General features: G+C 48.4%; 2 protein-coding genes and 1 long non-coding RNA gene across 4 annotated transcripts in view; 1 reads left to right on the forward strand and 2 right to left on the reverse strand.

Moving 5' to 3' along the window:
- Positions 1–9948: 9948 nt before the first annotated feature.
- Positions 9949–13035, reverse strand: LOC114058697. 2 transcript variants are annotated; one of them, XR_003571524.1, is made up of 4 exons: positions 12589–13035; positions 12414–12424; positions 10491–10981; positions 9949–10375 (listed from the first exon to the last, which is right to left on the reverse strand). It is a non-coding gene; the product is annotated as an uncharacterized LOC114058697 (long non-coding RNA). The 2 variants fall into 2 exon arrangements; XR_003571523.1 differs by lacking the exon at positions 9949–10375 and having other exon boundaries at positions 10454–10981.
- A 420-nt stretch (positions 13036–13455) lies between these two features.
- On the forward strand, positions 13456–20567 carry ALAS1 (5'-aminolevulinate synthase 1). Its single transcript, XM_027886248.1, has 10 exons — positions 13456–13686; positions 14411–14617; positions 15528–15683; positions 15769–15991; positions 16472–16656; positions 17206–17385; positions 17554–17718; positions 18819–19087; positions 19567–19729; positions 20330–20567. The coding sequence occupies exons 1-10, from the start codon at positions 13488–13490 to the stop codon at positions 20488–20490; spliced, it is 1908 nt and encodes a 635-aa protein (XP_027742049.1). The 5' UTR covers positions 13456–13487; the 3' UTR covers positions 20491–20567.
- A 5813-nt stretch (positions 20568–26380) lies between these two features.
- TWF2 (twinfilin actin binding protein 2) overlaps positions 26381–27425 on the reverse strand; it is a 22730-nt gene continuing 21685 nt past the window's right edge. Inside the window, exon 9 of the mRNA XM_027886191.1 lies at positions 26381–26435. Within this exon, the coding sequence (XP_027741992.1) occupies positions 26381–26435 (55 nt within the window). The remainder of the gene's footprint in view (positions 26436–27425) is intronic.

The raw sequence follows: 27425 nt of genomic DNA on the forward strand, positions 1-27425 counted from the left end.
GGCCATACTCAACGCTCTCACCGCAAGTACATGACAGCTCCAGCACTCTGCTGTCTCCAGCACACAACAGCCTCATTGTGCAAGGACCCACCAAGCCAATGTGACAATCCCAGCCTCAGGGGACCCATCCCCTGCTAACTCAGAAAATCTTCTGCTAGCAATGTACCCTAATCCTACGTCTTGGCTAAGACTTCCAAGCTGTGGCAGATCACATGCAGTGCCTCCAGCTAAGACACACGCCTGCTTGCCTGCTTCCTTAATGGTCTGCTCCGTGTGAGTGCACAAAGCATGGGAGAAGTCCTTTTACTGTAGGTGAAAAAGTGTCATTCTGTTCCAAATTTCATTGCTGCGTTGCTTCCTGCATTGACTTCTCTCCAGACAACTGTGCTGTGACAAGACAAGGAGTGCCTACCCTGGGGTTAAACAGCAGAACCGGGATCCACAGAGAGCTGTGCATATATTAAATAGAAACCACCAAGACTGAGATGCTAAAGAGGAAGGACGGTCCAGTCACAGACAAATATGCTTCATCTAGTCAGCATAGCACATGCTGGTATAAAGTGAGGGGCAAAGGCTGCAGGAGGCTGCATGTGAAATAGAGCAAGCAGCTCTGCAAGAACCTGCGTTCTGGGAAAAGGTCAGTGCACCTTCAAGCACAAGAGTCTATGCCAGGAGCCCCCTGCAACTGGAGAGGCTTCAAGCACTCAGCTTCAGCCTGGGTGAATGGGGAGGGGACCCAGCAAAAAGCAGAGGCAGGTAGAGCCCTCTGCTCACTGCACAGCCGACCTCCCCATACACCTTTCCACTGCCAAAAATCAGCATACCGAAATCTCATTTAATAAGGTAAGAATTATGAGATTGTAGTGCTTCACTTAGATACTAACAAAGCCTGCGAGTGACTTTTGCTTCTCCTGTCAAGACTGACTGTCTCAAAATGAGCACTTCTACACATTTTGAAGGAAAAGAGAAATCCCTCAGTGAGCAGGCAGAGAGGGGAGCTACATTCCTGCTCCTGCCAAGGAAGGGCTGCAGCTCTCCACCCGCCTGCTCGGTGGGCAGCAGTAACACACGCTTTCCCATCTGGGAAGTAGCCAGGGCATAGGGTGTCTCCTGCTCAGCTGCTATTTATTAGAGGATTTGGGAGGGAAGTGAGGACAGTAAGGGATATTAAGAGTCACTGCATCAGAGGCAAGTATGTGTGAAGTTGGACTTCACCAAACCTCCTGTGCACAGAGCAATTTGTCCCTTGCTTAGGTTACAGAAGTCAAGAGCTCGTGCTAAGTGCTTTCTTCTGGCTCAGTGGGTATCACAAGGTGTCAGCTCTGCTGCAAGCATAGTGAAGCAGCCCCAGGGTAATGGCACTGGCACAACTCTGAGATGAATTTTGGTTCAGGTCCCAGTTTTACTTCTGGCATTCAGAGGCATTTGCTTGTTCTGTGTCCCCTTTTCACCCTGGCAGGACAGCTGTCTCCCAGCAGGGACTGCTCCTCCAGCAACATGGCACTGGTCTCTGCTGTGCAGACACAGGACCAAGGCAGAGACCAGCAGAAACCACTTCTCCTTTTACAAAACCAAGCTTACAACTGCCCTGCTCAGGGTGGGTGGAGGAGGAAGAGGCCATACTGACTGCCACCTCCCCCAGGACAACTCTCCCTGCTTTTCCAGAGAGAACTGCTCAGTGGAGGAACCCTGCTCTATTTCTCCTACTTTTGAAATAGTTTTTCTTTTCCAGTTGATGCTGACCTACATAATAAGCAGGTCACCGGAACACAAGAGATGTTTTTCGAGGCAGAGGAGAAAAGCCGAGCAGCTCCCCCACCACACGGGCTTCTGAGGACAAAGTGAAGTGCTATTTCCCAGGGGTCCCACTGAACAGCCTCCTTTGTGCTCCTGCATCTGAAATCAGCGGGAACTGCTGGGATCCCACTGGGAACGTGATCAGACCCTGAGCAGAGCAGCAGGCTAGTTAAGGAACAGATCCATGGGGCACTGAGAGGAGCCTCAGAGACATAAGCCTTTCCCACGTGAACAGTAAACGTGCCACGTGCAGCCCCTGTGCACGAGGCTGTGAGCTCGTGCAATGGCCCAGCTGCACAGGACTCCATCCAGTGGGCAAGGCAAGCTCCCATTAAACCCAGCAGCAAAGGAGGGAAGGAGAGAGCAGGAAGATGCAGGGGGACAAGTCCCCACCATGATCCCTGTGGTGCATCCCATCCCCAGATGAAGGAAGGATTGGGTTGTAGCAGGTCTGCAGACCACAAGAACACAGGACTGAGACTGACACTATTCTCCGCTAGAACAGTGCTCTTGTCTGAAAATTTGGCAGGCAAGAAGCAGGGTTAGAAGAGCTTGAATTCCATTTACTTCTCCAGCTCTAGTCACTTCTGCTTCTTTATGGGAAGGATCCTAAAGGCTTACTACAATAAAGCACAAACTGTAAATGAGAAAGATTTGAGCAGCCAAAAGAAGAGAGACCCTGGGATAACCTTTCAGCATCCCTATGGTTTAAGGCATGGCAGCATGGAACTGAGCTATCAAGATGTTGTCTCCAGCTCCATCCTCCCTAATCTTGCAGCTGATCTTTCCCCTTGCTCCCAAAGGGGAGACAACCCTGTCAAAGATGTGTGCCAGCATTTCTCATCCCCGCACCGAGTGGTGCACTGCAAGCAGGAAGCAGCCAGTTACCTACCCACAGGTAAAGCGGGGATCTATTAGAGAAATTAATGTAATATGATCCTGCCTGGGGCTCAGAGTCAGTCCCAGGAGGATATATGGAGCGAGTAACCAGAGTAGGCAAGGGTAAGAAGTGTTCTCAAACAGCAGAGAGCTCCAGTAACAATAGTGCAAGTCTGGTAACTAGGTCACAGTTATGATCCTTAATTAATCCTGAAGAGACCCCATCTGCCATGGGGAAGATGACAGATAAGGTGGCTCATTAAGCACAGAAGCAGGCCCTGGGTAATGCCAGACCCCAGCCCAGCAGCAGCTGCTTTGCCCAGCCTGCTCTCTGCCAAGCTTTTAGCCATCAGACACACCAGGCTCTCCCCATCTCCCCCGAGGAAGCAAATGCAGCCTGGAGCTTGTTCACAAACCACTGCCCAAACCACAGTGACATAATCTACAACATAGGAAAGAGATGAGATTGAAAACAGACTAGGGCAGGCAGATAGGAGGCTCCAGCCCAGGAGTTGGACCAAACCAGCTGAACCCTGGCTCCCCACACCGTGCATCACCTGCAGCCCTGCCCATCTCCCCCATGCCTCCCTGTGCTGGGGTGTGCTGTCCCACATCACTTCTTCCCCGACTCCTGTGGGAGAAGCTAAGAGGTATCAGCTTCTACACTTGTGCTGCCTCAGCTTGCACAGGGGCAGTCACAGCCCTGGGACAAAGCACTGCAAAGGCCAACAGGGAAAAGGGCCTGGCACTGCAGCTGAAGTTGGGAGCGGTCACGTGCTGGCAGACCCAGGTTGTTCACTTGGCCCTGACCATGACAGTGGAGAGCCCATCTGCCAGCAGAGACTGACTGAGGGCAGGGCCATGGGCTGACACCTGGGAGGGCAGTGTAGGGGCATGTCATCTGCCCCGGCTCTGCAGCTGGCTGTGTTTCGCACCTACACGTGATGCCTATGAATGCCTCGATCTGCTTAAATCCGCTGGTGACAGGGAGATAAGCTGAGATAATGTTGACTGAGTTTTCAAGCCATGCTTCTGCTACATGAGCAATTAAAAATCAGCCACTGTCAGCAAAGATGGCAAAACGTAACAGGGCTTCTGAGGACTCAGCACAGAGTGTTAAAAATAGTTGTTTCAGAGGAGGGATGGGTGAGTAATAAGCCCTAAACTGACAACTGTTGGGAGATGGGGGCAGCTTAGTACTAAAACCATGTCTCTGGGGACCCTTATTAAGGTGTCACTTGTGCTCACTAACACCCTCAAAGGCATTGTATTCCACAACATGCACAACTGACAGCACACCAGGGAACAGACAAGACTCCACACAATCAAATCAGGACAAGTAGAAAGGAGAAAAGCTGCCAAGTAAACATAAAACAGTATTTTTACCCAAGGAAACTGAGTAGTGGAACAATGAAATTCACAGTATATGCACCATCATGATACACACACACACTGTTCTCCCTCATCCAAGTGCAGCTGGGTGAGGGACTACTGTGAGATCACTCCATGAAAACTAGGTCACTGGCTATCAAACACAACAGACAGTGCAAGGACTTTGGTAAGGACGTACTGGAATCACTTCTTCCAATTAAAACACGAGCTTAGTAAGCATCTCTAATTTATTGGGTCTTGTAATTGGAGCTTTAAATCTCAATTACTTGCTCAAAATCTCATTGTCCTTCAGGGTAAATGAAGCTGAAGTAAACACAGGAAAGGTTACTACCTTTTCAAGACAGAAGTACAGAAAGGTCAGGCAGGACAGAGCAATCTGTGGTCCCAAAGGCTCATAAGGGAACCCAGAACTTGCCCCCATTACTCACCCAGCAAAGAACAGCACAGTTTTTTGTTGTGCCAAGCACCAACCTCCTCTCTCCCTCCTCCAACTTAAGCGCAAGACCAGGTGCTGTGCAAGCCCTGAAGACCCTCCTGGATTTCAGCACAAGGATCCAGAGGGTTTGCACACCTTCACACATTACAGCTTTTGGCTCCTGTTTGTAGCTGAGATGGTGGCTGCTCCCTTCCCAGGTACCCCACCCTCCACTGCAAGGTCTCATTCCTGCTGCAGGTTGGACAGGCTGAATATCTTCTCCATAGTACTTCCTCCCTATGTGGTTAATCATCCTTATCAGTGCCTGGAGGGAGTGTCTCAATTCAACGGCCTTACACTGAATTATTTTTTATTAATTAACGCATTATCAAGTTTCACAGTGGAAACAAGATGCATCTTTTTGAGAACATGAACTCTGAATTGCTTCTTCAAGTTAGACTTTGAAGCAGAGACTTGTCAAGACTAGAGGTCTTTAAAAATAAGGATAAGGAAGTACAAAACTAAACCGTCACAACTACACTCTAGGTTTCCTAAAAGTGTGTGGGATGGCTGCAGGAATTTTTGGGCTGAAATTTACAAGTCTGAAGAGAAAGATTATCTAATATATATAAAAGCTCCATAACATTAGCAGAGCTCTCTATAAAACCACAGCACACAGGTCAATCATATGATCCATCACTAGTGCTAAGCCAGCAACAACCCTCCACTCTCCCTCGGCTTGCTCTTACAGTCCATGTGACGTGAGAAACTGGGAACAGAAGAAAATTACTCAACTCCAGGTTTGTATTTTTGCCATTTCAGTCTTAATTTCTCAGCAGATCCCTTTCAACTTTTTAGTTATGCAGTGTTTGCACTTCCATCTCTTTCTAGGACATTCCCTGGAATTGGTTTTTATTTTCTTTGCCCAGGGCTGGGACAACATGCATTTCCAAGAGAAAGCACACGCATGTCCCCTGATTAAGCAGAGGGATTCCTGAAAAGAAGACCTTAGAGGCTCCAGGTTCTTCACCACATCTCCTGCAGATACAAGAGCAACACATTTTTCAACCATTACTGCTACCCCAAGCCAACACAACATGACTAGGTTTGCCTGCACAGCTGGAATGGTGTTCTCAAAGCAGCCACAGAACCATCAGGTCAAATAAACCACATGCAGACAAGGCTGCCAGCAGGGTCACAGTGCCCCAAGTAATCTCCCATCCCAGCTGTCCTGGCATCCTCACTCTCACTCCTCCTGGTACTGCCTGTGCTGCTTGGCAGGCAGAGCAGCCCACAAGCCTTGGAAGAAGAGCCCAGAGCTTTCCATGGCTGAGGCTGTTTGTAAGACAGTGCACATAGACCACTTGGCAGCTTTTTGAAGAGCTCAGTACAAAAGGCAAACAAGGAACGGAAACCTCATCTACTCCAATAATCTCAGTACATCACAAAGTTCCTCTGATCTGCAGCCCAAGTTCAGATCTGGAGATGTGATTTTCCTCCTTAATATTTCAGCACAGGCCCTTTCTTCCCTACTGCTGACGCTCTTCTCATCACCACCCTCTAACTTTATCTGTAATCTTTGGAGCACAAGGAGAGATAGTATGTCTTGCACCTCAAAGGTTAAGCAATGAGAGCTATTGCAAAACAGCACAGCAAACCCCGTGGGCAGAATGCACCAACACTTGCACTGGGAGGTGGAAACATTTGGAGTTGGACCCCAAGAAGGCTGTACGCTCATCCTTGCCACTTTCTGCTGTGCACACAGGCTGTAGTGTTAACACAGACTCTCCCACTCACAGGAGTGGGTTTGGCCCCGTGACGTTTCATACCCTGTTACCACACACTTTCATGCTATTTTCATGTCTGGAACATCTCCACTTAAATGTGAGGCATCCTTCTGCTCCACTGCTTGGCCACTTCCATCCCTCTGGATTGTTTCTGTCAAGGAGCTAATTCTGATTATACAACTATAGCAACTAATACTAACTATAACAACTAATTCTGAAAGTATAAAGTTTCCCTGACCATTGAGGGAAACAATGAAAGATCAGAACTGCTTTACACTTTCCTCTGTTTATTTCTTGCTTTCTCCAAGACAATTCTTAAAACTGTCTCAAGGCCAGCGATATCTAATGCTGTGAAGTCGATGCATGAGCGGGGAAGCCACCCAGGTAAGAGAGTTCTGTTGCCTCACTGGGTACTCATTCATGGGATAACACCCACATGGGAACGCCCATGGGTCTAGTCAGGAGGGGATTTTCCCCCACCTTCTCACATCACCAGCAGGTATTTCATTATGAAATGCTTCTCCTTCTCCTTACTTAACTGAATTATGGATCCTTGCAGAAGAAATTACATTACCAGATGAATAAAAGAAGAATAAGCCTTTGCTGAAACAAACCACAGTAACCAGCCTTACTAGTAGGTGTACTGTGCCTACAACAGACATTTTAAGGCAACATCCTTAAAATCACATCATTTCACTCACCTAAAAGACATCAGAGGTTGTTAGGATTTCATTGGATGCTTTTATCCCTATTTCCAAGCTGAAAAGGCAATCTTAGTTGTACTGCTACACTTGGGAACAGAAAGGCAGCATGTACAGCTGCAGGAAACAGCACTGATTAAAAACTGCCTAGTCAGAGAACCTCCATTTTGGCACACAAAACTACATCAATTTATACAAAAGATTTAACTTACTGTGTCAAATTGGGGTAACTGGGGAGGAGTGAGGGCACTTTTAATATGCTACTGCCTCATCAGGTGCCCATGGTGGGCCCATGTGACAGGTACACAATTAGAGAGATGACTTTCCAATCACAGTTTAATTCCAGTAGGCAGCAAATCCCCACACAGCCCCTCACTCGCTCCCCTGCTGTAGGATGGGAGAGATAATCAGAAGGGTAAAAGTGTAAAAACTTGTGGTTTGACATAAAGACGGTTTAATAATCAAAAAAGAGGACAAAAGCAACAAGGAGAAAGCATACAAAAAGCCAAACAAAACTGAAAAACAGCAAACAAAACCCCAGAAAAACAAGTGATGCAAAAGAAAACAATTGCTCATCATGAACTGACCAATGCCCAGCCAGTACATGAGCTATGGAAGCCCCAGCCAATCTCCATCCTCACAGTTTTATTGCTCAACTTGATGTCATATGCTGTGGAACATCCCTTTGCTCAGTTGGGGTCATCTCCTTCCAACTTCTTGTGCACCCTCAGCCTACTTGCTGGCAGGGCAGTGTGAGAAACAGAAAAGCCCTTGACACTGCACAAGCACTGTTCAGCAATGATGAAAACATCCCTGTGCTATCATCACTGTTTTCATCACAAATCCAAAGCACAGCCCCATACAAGCTGCTATGAAGGGATCTAACTCTATCACATCCAAAACCAGCAGAGAACAAGGTATGCCCTTGATTTCCAGCAATCTGCTGCTCAACAGAAAACTCCTAACTCTGCCATTGCTTTAAGACAGATGCACACAGGCTCCAGCACAGCATTTTTTCACTCCAGTGAGTTGATTTCTTGTTTTCAACGACTTTGACAATTCCATCTCTACGTTAACTTTCACTTTCATGCCAATGCCCAGAGTAACACAGATATGAGCAGCAGTAGGGGCTCACTACAGATACCTGGTGTAGTAAAAATGCTTTACTACATAAGCAGGACTTAAAGTGTCTCTCTGGGCCTGAAGTGTTGAAATTCAGACAAAGAGGAGACATCTACTTCTCTCCTCTGTTAGCTGTCCTTGCTATATAGAAAGGAGCAGGCTGCCTACTTAAATACTTTCTGGAAACCTTAGTTACAGATACCTATAGAGCTCTGACTAAAGAGCCAAGTCCTTTCCCCATAGTCCCATGCTGTTACACAGGAAGCACTTGGATCCACATTTTTTAAGGTATTTTTTCTCTCCTGACTATATAGGGAGTTCAAGCTCCTAAATTGGACATAGAGGGTGGTGTTTCTGCCTGAGTACCTAATGGGGAGAAATGAAGGCTGAGATAAGCAAAAAAATTGAACGGCTGAATACCTGAAATGACTGTAACTAAAAATATACTGGTTGGGGTCTACTGGTTCTTTCTAAGAGGAGGAAAACTGTGCAAGAGAGGAGGAAATGAGAGTGTGAATGCAAGTCACAGCAAGTGCAGCAAAGCTCACAGTAGCTGGAAGGATTAGTCTATCATTTCCTGCCGTGTCCTGCACAAAGCAAGGCAAACCCAAGGATGTGAGATTAAAAAAAAGGCTATTGTGTGATTTTCCACATCTGAAGCAACTAGAGAGATGTCAGGGAGATACTCGGGGATTAAGATAAGCCACTGCTGGATGTATTAATCAGCTGGGCTGTGGACTTGCAGCAGCCCTGGTGTGGGGTGGTACCCCTCAGGAGGAGGGCAGGGTACCCTGTATGAGGGTGGCAACAGCTCCCGCTGTCCAGACTGAGCCTGAGTCATGCCCCTGCAATGGGCCTTTGCCAAGAGACCAAACTCCTCTGCATTCAGCAGCTTCTCCAGCTTGGTCAAACTCTACTGAGTAGTGGGTCCTAGAAAGAAATGAGGTTTCCTGTTCTGTCATCTGAAGAAGACACTGGCTCCAAGTCAGAAAAACGTGTTACAGAAATTCAGTGTGGGAAGAATTGTCACTATGCAGCTACTACTGCAACCCTCGAATTTTGCCTTAAAAGGTAAATAAGCAAAGTCCTCTCTAAGAACTGCTGGTCTCAGGACCAGAGGTGGATGTTCTCAGACCTAAGCCTGGAATTTGAGTCTGGATTAAATCCAGATGTTAAGATCACACCCACTCCCTTAGAAAATTCGGATCTCAATATAGATGGTGGCTTGTGCGTGGGGATGGGGAATTGTTTTTCTGGCTTGCCCTCTTTGACACTGACTAGATGGGAAAAAATTAGGAGTATGCACAGCTCTGACTTCAGAAGTGGGCAAAAGGGATTAGATGTTGCTAATTAGAGTACAGTTATAGGCTTTCATTCGGACAGGCTGAGTGCAGAGGGGCTCTGACTCGGTTTTCTGCTCAAGTATCTAAATGCATAAAATCATTATCAAAGCATAAAATTCATTAAAATCCTATGAAAGGACCCACCTGTGGACAAATGCAAGGCCAGATGAACACCACAAACCTGTGAATGAAGTTCTATTTTTAAATACCGGGCAAAACATGCTTGAGAGAAGAGGGATGGGAGGGAAGTATTGAAGGTAACTTACACCTGAGCCTACATGGTAAATTAGTAACGTGGGAAGAGACCGTCTTCACCAGCAACTCTTCACAGACATTGCAGAAATCAACTTGACCCTGTGACAGGGGATTTTTTTTTTTTTCCCCATTTCAGTTTCTGTATGGGAAGCACTTTCTGTGACTTCTCACTTCCCTCCCAAACTACTGGAAGTTAACCTTTTTCTCCCCCCTCCTTGCAACTTATTCAGTAAAGAAATGGACAAATCACAGAGGCTCTCAGGGCAGCTGACAACCTTCCCTTCCCCTGCAGCACGTGAGCCTTTCAGGCAGTCGAGCCTCCTCTGCTGAATCCATCTGGTGCACACCTCAGGGACCAGCTCCAAAACACAGGTACAGCAAGGAAGTACCCACCTTCTGACCAAAACTCTGTCATGGACAACAGAATAAATTTGTCCTCACACCAATGCTCCCCCTCAGCTTAAACCATTTCCCTCCTTTATTCCATGCTACTCTGCCCTTCCCGTATTCCCAGGCAGCTGCTGCCTCTCCCCCTGTGCCTGCCACCTCTCCAGACAGGCTGCCTAAGCCTGCTCTGTCCCTCAGGATGGGGTCCTTGTTCCCCCTTGGCTGCCACTGTTGCTGTTTGCCAGGAGAACTTCAATCTGCATTTGCATGGCACTTCAAGCCAGTTCCTCCTGAGCCCTGTAGGATGGCAGTAATACATCGCCACAATTAACACCCTTAAACACCATTTAATTAATCCACTGAAGCCCTAAGAAATTTTAATTAACGGCAGCTTTATTAGTATTTACTTCACCTTCAACACGTAAGCTCCAGAAGTATTTCCAAAGGGAGGGCACTGGCAGAGCAGTTGACAAGACACCCCTTTCCCCTGACTTTTCCCTGCTCTGTTGCTCCCAGAGCTCCCAGCCAGCTCTGTGCACTGACAAGGACACATTCCTCCAGCAAACCTCCAAGATGAGGGTCAAGTAAATGTCATTCCTCGGCTCTGCGCAATTCCTGTCACGCACAAGGTTAAATAAATTCACCAAAATCAAGCTTTAAAGAGGTGCAATTGCAGTGTTTGATTAATGGCAGAGATTGTAGGGAAGCCTGACAGGAAAGCCGAGAGTTCTGCTCCATTTGGAGATCTCCTTGTCGCAGCCAAGGTCGCTGTGTGTCAGCTGCCAGCCTTGAGTGATGTTTGTGTAAAAAGTAGATGCTCTTCGGGTTTCAGGCTTCACATGCACTCCTGAACACAAACCCACAACTTCCTGAATTCCAGCAACACAGCAGACTAAAGATTACCTGGATAAAGAAGGATTATCAGATTTTTGTGGGATCAAACCTGCTGTTGCAGGTGTCCAGGCAGATGAGCTCTGCAGCCTGTTGCAGCACTCTGCCAGCACATTTGCCCAATACCTTTCTCTGGTTCCTCTTAGGACAAAAAGCCACGTTCCCTCTGAGTTAAGTACCATGGACAAACAATAAGGAAAAAATGGGAGGAGGAAAAATAGTCTCAACATACTATAAATCAAGCATACAGGTGTTGATTTCTGTTGTTAAAACTGCAATTAACCCAAGGAGCACAGGAGTGATCCCTTAGGTCCAGACACATAATTAACTCTGTGTTCTAAGGAAGCTTGACAGGTATGTACATGGTAAAATGTCATGTTTCCTCAATTTTTAAAGTAACTGATGTGATACAAAGCTTCAGAGTAGGGAGTCAAATATTACTGTTTGAGGGAACAGGGACAGCAGTAATCTGAAACACAGATCAGGTGTCTTTAATCTTCAAGCACTAATTAACTATTATTTTGCAAAATACTTAGGCATGTAACACTAACCAAGAGCCAGTTATGGGGAAGAAAACAAACCTCCTCATGAGCAACTGAACTAATAATTTGAAACACTATCCTGGGTATTACCAAATGACCTAGACTCCTGCTATCATAACTGCTATACAGGCTCAGGCCAAAGGCCACAGCCTCACTTTAATAATTTATTTACGTAACAAATAAAAACTAGCATATATCTATTTTAATGATGCCCACCGATGGGAGGCTGTTTCTGCATTACACCGACAAATAATGAGCTGCTTAAGATCCGAGCATCGACACTTGTTAAATAACACCGTCTTAAGTTTCTAATAAGCAAGAGAGAACTATGCTTAAAACACACCTGCTAAAGCCTTACTAAAACCCAAATCCCATGCCCTGCCTTGTAAAGTCACAGCTACTTTTCTCAGGGCTCTGTGAGGGCAGAACTCTGTCCCACTTTCTACCTCAGAGCTTGGTAACATGCTGGAGCTCTCAGCGAGTCTGCCATTTGACTGTGTTTGAGGGTGCCTTTCTCCTGACCAGCTTGCTCAGATCCCAAAGTTAATGTCCTGCAGCCAGTATTCTCTAAGTGAGTCAGTGATGAAGAGAGTAGGGTCATGAAAACACCCTGCTAGTCATTCCCCTGCCCTCTGACAGAGGAACTGGCTAAAGACTAGTTTGCAACATGTAAATACTGACCAATACTTTCCGAGTGCCTTTTATATCCAAACTTGTGTTCAGCAGCCACAGTCCCACGCAGACTTTGTATTTCTCTAATCATTTTATATTAGCACCTTCTAGTAACTACACAACATGACTGCATGCAAGGCAAGAATTGAGAAAGAGCAGTGTTTAAAAAAGCTCTCCTCCAAACTTCATACCTGTTACAAAACCCACTCTTGCCTCGAAGTGCTCGAGACAGCCCTCAGCTCTTTACCCAAATCCTGTCTTCCGTGAAATTGTTTCTCAAGATGAGGGGGAAAAAAAAAGCATCATCATTTTCCCTCCTCCATTCTTTCCACACTTCAGCAGTCAGTATGTGCTGTGGTTTGAATGACCAGACACACAAGGAGAGCTCCTTTTACCATTACCCACCTGTCAATAATTCTTTTAAGCAACTAAACTTTAATGCCCATTGCAAACCAGAAGGTGAAGGGTTCCATTTTATTTCTTGCTGTTCTTTTTCCTTCGAAACGCGGCAAAAACGCAGTGGTGGAAGCCTAAGCATCCCTGTGAGAAAAGCTGTTATTGACATCGGCTTTAGGCAAAGCGAGAGGGGCTCGGGATCCCACCACCACCAATAAGACCAGCTGCTGCACCCCGAGCCCCCTAGCACGGACTCCGCAGGGACACAGAGGCACATTTAGGAAGGAAACACCGGGATGGTCCGAGCAGCGCCGAGTTTCCCCACGCCGCTGACTCAGAGCTCGCCTTTTCCACTGAACAGGCGCACCCCTCAGCCTACGGACCGTGGGGCGAGGGACTCCGAAACTTCTGGGAAAGAGGCATTTGCATAGCCTGGGGCTGCCAGGAAAACCCCCAGCAGCGCGTACACACAACCCTCGCAGACCCCCGGCAGCCACTCAAGCCCCCTCTGCGCCCTCACGACTCCGAGGGAGCGGCTCAGCCTCCCCTGCACCCTCATAGCGCTTCCCCCCCCTCCCGGGGAGGCCCTCCCATCGCTTCAGGAAGCCCCCAGCCCCTCAAAACCCCCGGGGGTCCCTCCACGTCCTCAGGACGCCCCCAGCGCCTCACGAAGCCCACGGAATCCCCCAAAGCCACCCCCGGACACCCCAAAAACCACCCTCGCACCCCCCGCACGACCCGCGGGGCCGCCCCCGCTCCCTCCCCGCGCTTGCGCCGGCGGGGCCGCACCGCGCCTGCGCCGGGGCTATAAAAGGCGGTGCTGCGGGAGCCCCGCCCGGTGTCGCGTCCCCGCCGCGCCGTGTCCCTGTGCCCTGTCCCTGTCGCCGTCACCTCCGGCAGCAGCGAGAATGGAGGCGGTGGTGCGGCGCTGCCCGTTCCTGGCCCGCGTCTCGCAGGCGTTCCTGCAGAAGGCCGGGCCGTCGCTGCTGCTGTACGCCCAGCACTGCCCGCGCATGATGGAGGCGGCCCCGCCGGCCGCCCGCGCCCTCGCCACGTCCGCCGCCCGCGGGCAGCAGGCGGAGGAGGAGACCCCCGCGGGCCGCCGCGGTGAGTACCGCCCCGAGGGCACCCCCCCGCCAGGGGGAAAAAGAATAACCCCGCCGTGGTGTGGCACGGGGTGGGGTGGGGGAAACTTCTGGAATAGGCAGCGCTGAGGCAGGGGTTGCTTAATCCTTTAAATGCCCGCGGTTAATTGAATTTGTGGCATAAATCAGACCCTGGCCTGTTCGGGCGTCCCGGCTGGGGATCCGGGATCCTCTGTCTCGCAGCCGTGTTTCTCACGCTTCAGTGGTGCTTCACCCCACCCGGGAACATTCCTTGGGGGGTTCTTTCCCTGGCGCTCAGGAGGAACTGGGTCTTGCGGCAGAGGGAGCTGCATGGATCTGAACTCCTCGAAAGAGAAGTCACTATCAGTTAGGCTGGAAAAGCCCTCTGAGATCGAATCCAACCTATGACTGAATGCTACCAGGGCACTAGGTGCTATGTCCAGTCTTTCCTTTAAGTCTTTTCCTTAAATCTTCCCCCTGGGAGCGAAAGAGATTTATTTTTCTCCTCTCAAAGGGTACAGTGCTAGATCTAGTGTCTTAAATCAGATGTCCCTTGGGTGTTACGGGGATTTTGTGCTTGTATAAATAAAATGTAAATGCTTGGTTAAATAGCTGTGAATGGGTCGTGACAAGTTAGTTGCAAAGGTGATGGACAGAAAAGCTTAAGTCGGGGTGTATTAAAATGATGAAGCTGAAGTGTTTTCCCTTCTCTACTCCCACCTCAGAGGCCAAAAATGCCAAAGAAGTGGCCCAGCAGAATAGAGATGGAGCCCAGCCTCCTACTGGCCACCCCTCTACCAGTGCTAGCCAGACCTCTGCTACCAAATGCCCATTCCTGGCAGCTCAGATGAATCACAAGAACAGCAACGTTTTCTGCAAAGCCAGCCTGGAACTCCAGGAGGATGTGCAGGAAATGCAGGCGGACAGGAAAGGTACGTATTCCGTGTGCTGAAGCCGTGATTCCTTCCCAGAGCTTCTGGTGCCTGACTTGGCTCTGGACTCTGCCAGGCCTGACAGTCACCGCTGTCACAGTGCAGGTAGGACTATGGGAGACTGAAGGTAAAAGAGCTTGTGTGCAGGGTTTCCCTGGTTGATTTTGTTGTGGGAATACCGTGTGATGTATTTTGACGTGCTGGCTGGCTCTGGATGTGTGAATCAAGCTGATGCGCTCGCACCCAAAGCAGATGCTTAGATCTGGAGAGAACTGGTATAGACAAAGGTTTTATATCCAAAGATGGAAGAAACTGTGTCGAGACATCAGACAAGTACCAGCACAAATCCAAGCAGATGGTTTTGGGGTGGGTTTTTTGTGTTTATGGAACTAAAGGGTGTCGGCTGGCTTGCAGTCTTGATGCGGAAGGGCTGTCCTTCAAAGGAAGGAACTTTTCAGCAGTATCAGTAAGGCCTTGCTGCCTGTCTCAGGAAGCTTATTTTACTTTACTGTTTGCTTTCTGTGGCACTAGAAAAAAAAATAAATCTGTGCTAACAGAAAGGAAGGAGTTGACTAGAACTCTTCCTTCAGTTAGGTGTGTACCAACCCTTTCAGATAAATGCTATAGCCATGTACAGTGGTTTTCTGAGTCATGATGAGCCAAATGTGTTATAAGGAAATTACATGTTGTATTTTGATTGATTAGCAAGGCTAATCCTCTTGTCTCATCCAGTGCAAATTTGTAAGCAAATAAAGTAGTTGATCCTAACAGAGGCCTCTGGTTTTAGGCATGTGCTTCCTAAAGATTGAAGAGTTAGGCTTACTTAAAAATGTTTGCTTTGCTGAACTCAACTTACTTCATTTTGTCTCAAAACAGTTAAGCTCACTGGAATTTATTACAATGTCTGTAGGTACAGAATTTGCCAAAATACCAACTACTTCCCCAGTGAGGAGCATTGAGACTGAGGGAGAAGAGCAGAGTGGCTTGCTCAAGAAGTTTAAGGATATTATGCTGAAGCAAAGACCAGAAAGTGTCTCTCACCTGCTTCAGGATAACTTGCCAAAATGTAAGAATGTCGGGCAAAACCCCCACAGGGCCTGGTCCGTTGTGATTATTTCCTGTGTGCTTAAGAAGTCTCTGTCTCCTTTCAGCTGTGTCCACCTTCCAGTACGATCAGTTCTTTGAGAAGAAGATAGATGAGAAGAAGAAGGATCACACCTACCGAGTGTTCAAAACCGTGAACCGGAAGGCGCAGATCTTCCCCATGGCAGATGACTACACTGACTCCCTGATCACCAAGAAAGAGGTGTCTGTCTGGTGCAGCAATGATTACCTGGGCATGAGCCGTCACCCTCGTGTCTGTGGAGCAGTTATGTGAGTAGTGCCGTGTTTTTAAGAGGCAGTTTCAAGCTATATGGCCCTGCAGAAGCTTTTGCAGGAAAGCTTCTGAAGAGCTGATTTCTGTACCGTGCTACATAAGCTGCTTCTGGTATGATTCTTGGTATGCAGTTAAGCATGCACTCTTCTCTTGAGCTGGGATAGGTAACTTAGTGTTTAGCTCCAGGGCTGCATTGTACCCGTTGGTCACTGATTCTGCTCCTTGGATTTTCCTTAGAAGCCCCCAAACGTTACCAGATAAGCTGGACTGTATATTGCAGCAGTACTTGGGCACTCATTTCTTACCTTAACGGATTCCTGAGTTGTGCAAGTTGCTCAAAGACCTAACAGTGCTTTTTGTACCCAGTTCCTTTTCAGTATAACCCTGATTATGTACTAGAATGTTTTCAGCAATGATCCTTTATTCCTCTCTGTGTCACAGAGCAATGCTAATGCCTCTTTTTGGGCCCTCTTTAGGGATACACTGAAACAACATGGTGCTGGAGCAGGAGGCACAAGAAACATTTCAGGAACAAGTAAATTTCATGTCGACTTGGAAAAAGAACTAGCTGACCTTCATGGAAAAGATGCAGCACTGTTGTTCTCATCTTGCTTTGTAGCCAATGACTCCACTCTCTTCACTCTAGCTAAAATGCTGCCAGGTGAGATCTCAAACTGCACCTCTGTTACCCCAAAAATACACAGCCTTGCCCTAAGCTGTCGGGAGTATGTTTTACAAATAGCTGTCCAAAGTGAAGATTCATCCTAATCCCTCAGCAAAGTATGGTTGGGTGCCGCTTCTAATGCCATGTTCAAGTTGTGTTCAACACAAATCTTAGTACCAACCTACTGAGATTGACATGTAGGAGCTGGGAACTGCTGGAGGAATTAGACAAGCAGAGAGTGTTCTGCTCTTGCAGTTAAACTCTACCTGAAAATATGACAGCAGGAATTTGGAAGTTGTAAGAGTTACATAAAAGTATTGAGGACTTGAAAATCTGTATTTCCTTAAGCTCTAATTTATCTTAGTTTGAACACCTGAAATAAACCTTAAATATTATTCTTGCTTCATGATCTGTAGCTTGCTCTTTTGATGGAGAGCATTACTCCCAAGAACGTGCTACCCTGAACGCCTCACATACATAAAACAATGCTGGGAATCAGGTACTCTTTTCTATATACTGAAAAGTGTAACTGGGCTGTTTCCTCAGGCTGTGAGATCTACTCTGACTCTGGAAACCATGCCTCCATGATCCAGGGGATCCGTAACAGCAGGGTGCCAAAACATATATTTCGCCATAACGATGTCAACCATCTTCGAGAACTATTGAAGAAATCTGATCCATCCACCCCTAAAATTGTTGCATTTGAAACTGTTCACTCGATGGATGGTAAGTTGACATGAAAGCTTCCTCTCTCCTTCCAGTTCATCTTCCAATCATCTGTATTTTAGGTCTAAAAGTGTACAGTGCTACAAGGGTTGTTTAGGGGTAGTTCTGGTGCTTGTCCAAGCTGCATACAGGGAATCCTAAACTGCCAGTTGCTGCTTTGGTTCCTAGGTGCAGTCTGTCCTCTGGAAGAGCTGTGTGATGTGGCCCACGAGCACGGGGCCATCACTTTCGTGGATGAAGTGCACGCTGTGGGGCTGTATGGAGCTCGAGGTGGTGGCATAGGAGACCGGGATGGAGTCATGCACAAGATGGACATCATCTCTGGAACACTTGGTATGCATGGCCTGGCACTTCCACAGGAGCTAAAGCACCAAAGCTTCTGAGCAGCCAAATTAAGTGGGTTAACTCAAAATCTGTCTACTCAAATGAACTTGTTAAGGGCTCTTGGGGGTAGGGTTTTTTCAAAAAGCCCAAAGGATTTGAGTTTGCCCCACAGTTTGAAAAGCTGCTGTTAAGCTACTTAGACTGTTTTACAAAGCAGAGAAAAACCCCAAACAATGGTACCTTAAGCAAGCTAGCAAAAAGTCCTCCAGTGCCGTGTTATACAACTCAAGAATAAATTCAGGTGAGAATGCTAGTAGAGTAGTTTCTCTATATTTAGTAGTACTTAGTTCCTTTATGTGAAATGGAGTGCTCCTAATCTAGAAATCTGAGATGGGGGGTTATGTAAAGAGATTTGGCAAGAAACGAAGAAACTGCTATTATCTGAGTAGAATGCAGACTCAGGAGTTAGTTTACTGCTGCAAATGGGAAGGTTATTTAAACAGCTTTCAAAACGTAAACAAAATTTACTAGGAAAGTTCATAGCTTTGGAACTTAAACTTGGGTTACAGCCTAACAAGAACAGAAGCATTCAGCAGTCACCCTAGTTCTGTCTGTGCCTGTGTTCTGCTATCTAAACATTGGGAAAGGGGGACTGGTATCAACTACACAATCACAGTAACAGCCTTCTGTGCTCCTTAGGAGCATGGGCTATTTGTAGCATCCCTGGAACAGATTATTTTAAATCTGCTGAGAGACTTAGTGTTGATCACTTGGGGTCACTGTTGAAGTATCTGCTTGATGATAGGACTTATAAAGTCTTCCCCCAAATCAAAATTTGAGTATTTGAGACAGTCTTGAACTGTCCTTACTGCGTAGTAACTAGATCCAGGTTATCAAGATTGGCTTAAAAACAAAGCTGTACCATGTGCTGAGTAAATACAAGATTAGCAGAGGGGGCTGGAATTGTTGCCTGCCATGACTGCATCTGGTCAAAATAACTCATTCCTTCAAGTGAAAGGCTGTAATCTTGTAAACTTCAAGCCATTCTAATGGGTAGAAAAAATAAGTTTTTGGTTGCTCTTTTTTTTTTTTTTTTTTTTTATCTTCAGGCAAGGCATTTGGATGTGTAGGAGGATACATCTCCAGTACAAGTTCTCTGATAGACACCGTTCGTTCGTACGCCGCTGGCTTCATTTTCACGACATCCCTGCCACCCATGCTCTTGGCTGGTGCCCTGGAGTCTGTCCGGACCCTGAAGAGCCCAGAGGGGCAGGTTCTGAGGCGCCAGCACCAACGGAATGTGAAGCTCATGCGACAGATGCTGATGGATGCGGGGCTCCCTGTGGTGCACTGCCCCAGTCACATCATCCCCATCAGGGTGAGTATTTAGGATACTGCTGACACAGGACTGGCACCCATTTTGCTCTCCATGATCACACTGCACTTCCAGGTATTAGTTACTCCCTTCACAAAGCTCAAACTCAGCTTAGTATTCGAAGTGAAGCACCAGCAGTCTGGCTTAAGCTGAGCCAGCCTGCTGTAAATGTTGTAAAGCAGAGTGAGAAATTGTGTGAAACCCACAAACTAACAGTGTACAGAAACCAGGGAAATTGATATCAAGCCATTAAATACAAGATTTAGGGTATGAACAGCTACCTGCCTGGGCTGCAGTGATGTGCTTATGCCCAGAGAGCGCTACAGCACAGGCTTTAGTCCTTCTCTTTGACATACATGTTATTTACAGTGGCAAAGGGGAGACCAGTCCTATTGGATTCTTCTAGCTACTTAAGTTGGCCTGATGGCTCTGCCTCCTTGCATCTGTCGGTTGATCTTGTGACTTAAAATTTTGGACTTTAGGTTGCAGATGCTGCTAAAAATACAGAGATCTGCGACAAGCTGATGAGCCAGCACAGCATCTACGTCCAAGCCATCAACTACCCGACGGTGCCCCGTGGGGAGGAGCTGCTCCGGATCGCCCCTACGCCTCACCACACCCCTCAGATGATGAGCTACTTTATCGGTGAGTGGGCTCCTGCATCAGTGCAGGGAAGATACTGGCCTGTCTGTGCAGTCTTTGTACTGTGAGACTGGAAAGCACCTAAGTTTTAGGTGTCACCACCTGGACATCTAAATCTGGATGTCTTTCCACTGCAGCACAGGAGCAGGTACTTCTGCACTTGAACTGCTTCGAGCGCGACACGTGCAGGGTGGTGCACTGTGACCTAGAATAGAGTGTGCAAAGCCAGTGCAGACCTATACCCAGCTGGTTCTGTCACAGCCACTCCCGCCAGGGCTCTGCTCAGGCATTGTCCAAACCAATCTTCACGTTTTACGTGGAGCCCAGAGAAGTCTGCTGTTCCAGCTGAGCTGTTAGCTTGTCTTAAACATGGATCTGTCCAGGGAAAGTAGCTCCTCCTTGATCCTGTCAGGCAAGGTGGTGTGAGGATAGCTGAGACTTAGTTGCAGCCGAGTTGTCTCAAGAGGTAAATTGTGTCAGAGTGAAATCCTATTATCTCTCCTCACTTGCTAGGAGAATAAGTATGCTGACACTTCTCGTCTGCTGCTTCTCTAAAGCGATCCACTCTCTTAAGCTTTGATTTTGGTGAACTTTTCTTAACAGAAAAACTGCTGGCTACATGGAAGGATGTTGGTCTGGAGCTGAAACCACACTCATCAGCTGAATGCAACTTCTGTAGAAGACCCCTACACTTTGAAGTGATGAGTGAACGGGAAAGAGCCTACTTCAGTGGCATGAGCAAACTAGTATCTGTCAGTGCATAAAAGTAACAGTGTTAGCTATATTCTTGTCTAGTTCTAGTATCAAGTCAGTAGCATTTTTTAATTGCGCAAGTATTTTAATTGTAGTTGAAGCACTAAGCTCTGAAAATAAATTTCTAGAGCACTGATGCCCAATTGTGTTTTTGTTTGCTTCTCTGTGTACCTTCCATAAATGGAACTGAAGTGCCAATGAGTGGGAGGGCATTTGATGGAATAAAACTGCTCTACAGCTTAATGCCCCTCAGCTGATCTACTGCCTCTTCAATGGCTGTGCCCAAAGAGCTTCACTAGTGCTTCCTGGGATGGGTTTATTTATTATGAAAGGAGAAAATAGCTCCTTGGGAGCTTCTCCCTGCAGGCTTTTGAAAATATGCAGGTATAGTGCTACATGCACACTAAAACCTGGAGTGTATCACTTCAGAAGTGCTGCATAAGCAGCTTGCACCTATTTTTTTGGGAAGCAGGCAGACATTTAGAATGGGTTCTGCTAGATGCTGTTTCCATCTACTACCACATTCTTCCTTTGTAGCTTTGTGCACAAGTATTCCCCCTCTAATGTCCACTACTAAGAAGAAAAAGCTGCTGGTGGGATTTAATAAGTGGTATTTTCTGACTCCCTGACCATTACAAAACCAAGGTGGTGGGGTGGTAGATGCGGCATGGGCTGCTCTCCAGGGCCCTCAGAGGGAAACTTTGGTGTAAAAACTGATTGTCAGCAAATAATTAATAATTCAGGTCTCTTTACAGAAGTAATTTTAAGAGAACATCAGTCCTGCCTTTGCAACCTCTCTGAAAACTTAGGCCCGTTATGCCTAATTGCCACCCTATTTCATGCTTCCATGAATAGCAAGGGCAGGCTTTGAACAGGAGGAAGTATTTCTGTGGTGTACACAAGTACTCAGGTCAATATTGGCATGAAGTCAGAGCAGAGCATTAAACTGCTTCCTTCATGTCCAGGCATGTCCAGTAACTGCTACAGTGGCTTTCACAAGTCCCTGACCAGTTACTCCGTTCAGGTATTCTTGTTCTCTGGATGTAACAAGCCAACCTGGCACTGCCTGCTGCTGGCACCCTCACAGGTGTGTTGTGAAGCTCCCTCCCTTCAGGGATCCATTATAGTATCACAAATAGCCAAGTGGTGGAGAGATAGAAGCCTAATTTACAGTCCACCAGTTCTATCAACTGCAAGTCACCGGTTGTTTAAGAACCTGCTGAAGCACACTGCTGTTCTCAGAAGAGCTCTTATAAAACATTTGACTTCCCAAGCAGACAAGCTACATTCAAAAAGCCCTTTGCCAGCCACTTGCAGGTTCTGGAGGTAGGAGGATGTGACCCACCTGACCTTGCCTTGCCATGAGCAATTGGTGGTCTAAGACTCAACGAACATGCACCTCCCTTACAGCTCTCATCATCTATGAGGTTATATTACAAGACTAACTTGAGATATGAGTTAAAAAGCCACAGATCCTACGTCCACCTCTCCTAGGACAATGTCCCCAGCACCATAACGTGCCTACAATGTCATTCCAAGCTCTGGCAACAGTCAGTGAACAGCTGTAAGCAATCAATGCGTGTGTGGGAGATAACATGACATGTTGACTCACATAGAGCCCTCCTCTGACAGTACCAGGTTACTTGAATTTCTAGTTTCCTCACTGCAAGCTCTCAGGATTGGACCAGTGCATTTTACAAACCACTTAACAAGCCCAGTTTTAACTCCTAGTTTTTATAACTGCTACTCAACACTTCGTACCACCGAGAAGAAATAAGACACAGAAAGGTACCGACTCCTAGAAATCTCAGAAGTTACTCCAAATTAATCACAGGAGAGAACCCCAAGAATTCAAAGCTGGCAACCTCTGAAATGACATGAGCACGACTAACCTCAGCACGTGGCAGCCGATACCTCCACACCCCTTAACATCACTTGTGACAAATTACCTTTAGCACTGGTGCTGGCAAGCAGGAGTGTGAAAGCAGAACCAGGGTGTAGCAAGAGGCCAGCAGAAGTCCATCAGTTAACTGCAAAAGAAAGACAAACCTAATGACACACAGAAAGGATAAATTTCCCCCTGTGAAAAAGACAAAGAATGAAAAAATAAACACATATTGTTTTCCGGCAAATAAAATTTGAATTGTGGGTTGCATAAGTAGGGATAAATTATGTAAGCTTTAGTTTAGTTCCTGGAAAAATAATAGAGGAAGTAATGGGTAAAATATGTTTATAGTCGGACAATGGCAGTGGCAGAGTGAGGAAGCAAGAATGCAGCCATAAAGCCATGGCTAATATTTGTCTGGGGCATAAATAATCCATCTAGTCGAACATTGCATAGGCCTAAACTCAAACTCTCCTCCATTTCTCAGCCCGTTTACACAAAGGAGAAATTCCAGGTGGTACAGGGGCAGTAAAACCATCCCAAGTGCACGTGGGAGCACGTGTTCCCCATTGCTGGGAGGAGGCAGCAGTGGGGTGCTCTTCCTACCACAGCCCAGAGCATTATTACCTCCACCAAATCTGCAGCTCCAGGATCCCTGGTGCCTTGCACCCATTTGTTTTGGAGCACATCACCCCTCAATCCCTGCTCAGTCTGGCAGCACTCACGTTTTCCAGGGTTCCTCTTCCAGCCTATCTCTGCCTCCCACACCAGGGCTTTGAAAGCCCCATGGGCTCCAAGATCCCTGCAGCTCCTGCCTGGTAATGGGTATTTTGGAGCCCATCCTGGTGGCTGGACCCTCCCTTGGCTGCCTGCTTTGGCCACCTCAGCATACAGAAAATCCCACTTCTGGCAGGCACAGAGTGAGGTGTGCAGAGGGAAAAGAGGGACAGTACCTACACTTACGGATCCCCAGGGAAGAGCAGCAGGGAGCTCTTGACAAAGGGAACTGCAAATGAGTCCTGGGCCCTGCTGTCAGTGGCTGGGGTGGGAGATGCATGTGAGGACTCACTGCCAACCACTGTAGTCTGGGCAGACACTGGCACAAGACACCAAAAGCCTGATACAAGGTAGCCCCTGCCCCAGAACTGCTAGTTCAGCACCAGCATGGCTAGGCTTCCAGTTATTTAGGATGCTCTGTGCCCCAGCCACCCTCCAGACTGATCCCAAACCCTCAGCATCCCAGGTTAGGTTAGGCACCCACACCCCCAGTCTTGCACAGCCCTGGGGTGGTTGATTCCAGCTATACTTACCTCCTTGTGTTAATAGCCTTTCACTTCCTGCTGCTCCTACACTCCTCTCCCTGCTATTCCTTGAGGAATGGGAAGGATTCTGGGCAGGACATGAAGCTCTTAAGAGAGCAAGCGCTCATCTCCCTTTCCTTTGGGCACCTGAGGTTTCATGGCCCAGGTGCCAGTCGATTCTTTCAATTCACACATTCAGCTTCCAGCCAGGTGTAACTCCTTTGCAGCTCCCCTGCTTCTCTCAGGGGAGCAGAAGCCAAAGGAGTTATCTCCTCTGAGGTTTTGTTCTTTTTCACTTGGGAATCCCATACAGAAAAGCATTGTGGTCCTATCATTTACTCTGCAGCCCATTTGCTGTGGAGCCCATTTATTTAGGTCTGTGAGTCCTAAAAACCCTGAGCATTGTGGGGGTGCTCAGTCACAGCCTCCTGCAGCTCCCCCTTCTTTTTTGAAGCTGGCTGTGCCCTGCTGCTCCCTGCCCAGACAGAAAAATTCCACCATGGGGTGGCCTTGTCCCCTGGCACAAGTGGCACAAGTCACTGCTGACCAAATGAGGACTGCCCTCACCTCAAACCCCAGAGCTTTTGCTACACAGCACAGGAGGCTTTTCACTCGAACCTTAGAACAAGAGAGGCTGATGCCCACGTGAACCCTCGTGTGTGTGCTGGGTGTAGGGACACGTGGGCAGGAGGCAGCAGCCAGGTTTGTGAGTGCTTTAATTGCCCTCAGGAATTGCTTGGTGTGGAGCTAGCACTGGCTTTGTAACCCACTTTCCAGAGGAAACCCAGCACACATGATGTTGGTGCTCAGCCTGCGAGTTGTTCAGCTCCCCTCCTCCTGCACTGCTTCGGCCCCCTCCTGTCCTACTTGGTCTATTCTGTCCTACTCATTTTTAACAAAAATTATCAGAGGGTGAGCTGTGAATTGGTCTGAATGCTGGGAAGCCTTGCAAAAAAACGGGAAAGTGTGGGATGGGCAAGGAGGAGGATGAAGGGGCTTGAGCCGTCCTGGCACAAGGGGGAGGAGGCCTGCAGAGCCAGGCTGTGTGTGTGGGCAGCACAGTGCTGCCTGTGCCTGGCTTGATACCACCTCTGCCAGGTGAGGATGCAGGATGGGGTGTGATTGGCACGGGCAGGGGGGCAGCAGAAAGGGAGGGGACACGATGAGGAGACAGGATGGAAGGGGACAGGAGAGGACAGGATGGGATGGAAGATGGAGAACGGGCTGCTGGATAGGATAGAGGACAGGATGGAATAGGATGGGAAGGAAAGGATGCCCAGATGGGTATCTGCAGCCCTTGGAATACTCCTGCCCACCTCTCCCTGGCCATGCACCATCATCCTTTAGCACAGGGAGGCTGTCACCTGCACTGGCAGGGGGATGGGGGCAGCATGAGGGGCAGGTGGGAAAGGGGGGACAGCCCTCACTCCCCCTCAGTATTTGGGCAAGTTTAAAAATTACCAAGCACAGAAGGGGAGCAGGATCTGAAGGAGAAGGATGAATCAGCTTGTCAAACGACTCTGGTGGCGTCAGCCCAGGATTATTAGTGTTTGTATGCAGAGAGAGCTCTCCTGCACCAAGACTGCTCCCTGCATAGAAGCATCTTCTCTCCTCCTCCTCCTTTCTCCTCCTCCATGCCAAAGGGAAAATGATGTAAGGTTAGTTCTTTTTTTTTTTTTTTTTTTAATTTTTAAAAATGTTTTCTAGCCAGCTTTCCAAATCATCTTTCTCATCCCAGGCACAGAAAGTAAATCTGAGACACAGCACAGCCCTAGCCTCATGCAAACCCCACCAGGCTGGTTGGAGAGCACCTTGAGGGCCAGGGCTGTGCCAGCGCAGCACACAGGGAAACTTTCCCCTGGGAAACCTGCTCAGGATGCCATAACAAATAAAAAAAACCCCAGGTATCCAAATTGTAGCCAAGATCCTCTGGGCAAGGAGAGGGGAGGCTGTGTCACAAGCCAGGGCATGCTTCCCTGCTTCTCCATCAGGACCCACTGTTCAGAAATTTAGGACTCACAGCCCAGCTGGAGTTCCAAGATTTGGGCTGCTGTTTTGTTTGTTTGTTTTTTTGTTTTCAGATGCTGAAGAGCTCTGGCAGGGTGGCCACTTGCCACCAAGGAAGATGTGGGGTCCAACTCCCCACCCAGGAGCCTGGGAACCTCTGCCTTGCCCTGGGCGAGGAGTGGGAGAGCTGGGAGCCTGGGATGTGGGCAGATCCCATTGCCTTCTCAAATCTTCTCTTGGCTCTGCATCCTCCTGCTTTCTTTCCCTATGGCCAAGCAGGAATTTATCCCAGGCAAGAGAACAGCCCTGGGAGCAGCGTCACAGCCTTGCAAAATCATCACCAGCCATGAAAAATGGAAAGCTGAGCAGGGATGCTGCCTCCTGCAGCTGGCTCTAGCTCTGGGCATTGCTGGAGTGGTCCAGCATCAAAACTCCTGCCAGACACTGGAGGGTTGACCCAGACCCCTGGATTAAAGTGCCAATGTCCCTGAGGGGGTGAGGGCTGGATGCAGCCGTGGCAGGCAGGCTGTGAGAGTTGCTGGCTCCCAACATCCAAGGAATTTTCTCTCCAGCTCCAGAGCCCACGGCTGCTAAATGCCCAAACCTGGGGAACCCAGGGGACTTCCAAAGAGCATCAGACTGTTTTAAAAATACTTTATTCTTTAGAAAATACAGCGTTCAGTACAGTGTGCTCTGCTCCCCCCAGCTTTAGCCCCCTGACTCCACCGAGGCCAAGGCAACATCGGCACGTTCACCGCCACAGCTGGAAAGCAGAGGGCAGGTTTCACCGACCCCCTTTCCATCCTCCCACGGAGGAAGGCGGCTCTCAAGCCCTCACTGGAACCCAGCAGCAAGGTGCTCTCCCCCCAGACCCCCAGTGCAGCCCAAATCACAGTGCCAAGCTCGGCCCGTGGAGCCCTTGGTGGCTGGGGACGTCCACAGGGGGCACACAGGGGCTGTCATGCTTCCCCACACAAGGATTTGGGGTAGCCCATGTGATTATTAAGACACAGGGCTGCCCCAGCCCAGAGAGCCAGCTGAAAACCCGGGGGGTAACAGTGGGGACTGGGGAACAGGGAATGGGAGGACCAGGGCTCAGGAGCCCCTCAGCTTCCATCCTAAACAGAGATGGGGCTGAGTCAGGGCTGTAACAGATCCTTCTGAGGGGAAAAGCCTTACCGGAGTGGTTCAAAAAGGGGATACAAACATCACCCAAAGGCAGAGTGACCTTTCTCCAGGTCCAGGCTGAGCTCGGGACTCAGTGGGGAACCTCCACCTCCCGCTGCCTGACTCTCTGCAGGGAGAAACTCCCACCCCACAGGAAGCAAAGCCCACCCTACAGGAAGGGGTCCTGCCCACACCCCGAGGAGGTGCAGGATCACTCCAGGCCTGGGACAGGGGGGCTGTGCACACCAAGAGCAGGCCAGGAGAGCAAAGTCTGGGGGCTAGGGGAGCAGGGAAAGAAGCCTTTTCTCTCTTCAAACAGGAATCCCCAACGCCACCCCCTCCCCTTTGCATAGAGCAGCTTTCAGGTGAGCGTGCCCTTCAGTCCCCCAGGGGACACAGAGAGCAGCAGCTGTGACTCCAGAGGGGACAGGAGCAAGGCTGGGGACGTGGCCCTGCTGCTCCCATCCTCCCCCGGCAGCCCTGGGGCTCGCAAAAGGACGTGGGGAAAGGAAACACCGACAGCCCTGAACCCTCCCCATCGCTCTGCCCCCAGGTGCAACAAGCCATCCTGATCTTTAAAAAAGGA

Source organism: Empidonax traillii, unplaced genomic scaffold, assembly GCF_003031625.1.
Source record: "Empidonax traillii isolate 1590-97213 ecotype Southwest subspecies unplaced genomic scaffold, ASM303162v1 scaffold182:size1009393, whole genome shotgun sequence".
In the NCBI taxonomy this organism is placed as follows: Eukaryota; Metazoa; Chordata; class Aves; order Passeriformes; family Tyrannidae; genus Empidonax; species Empidonax traillii.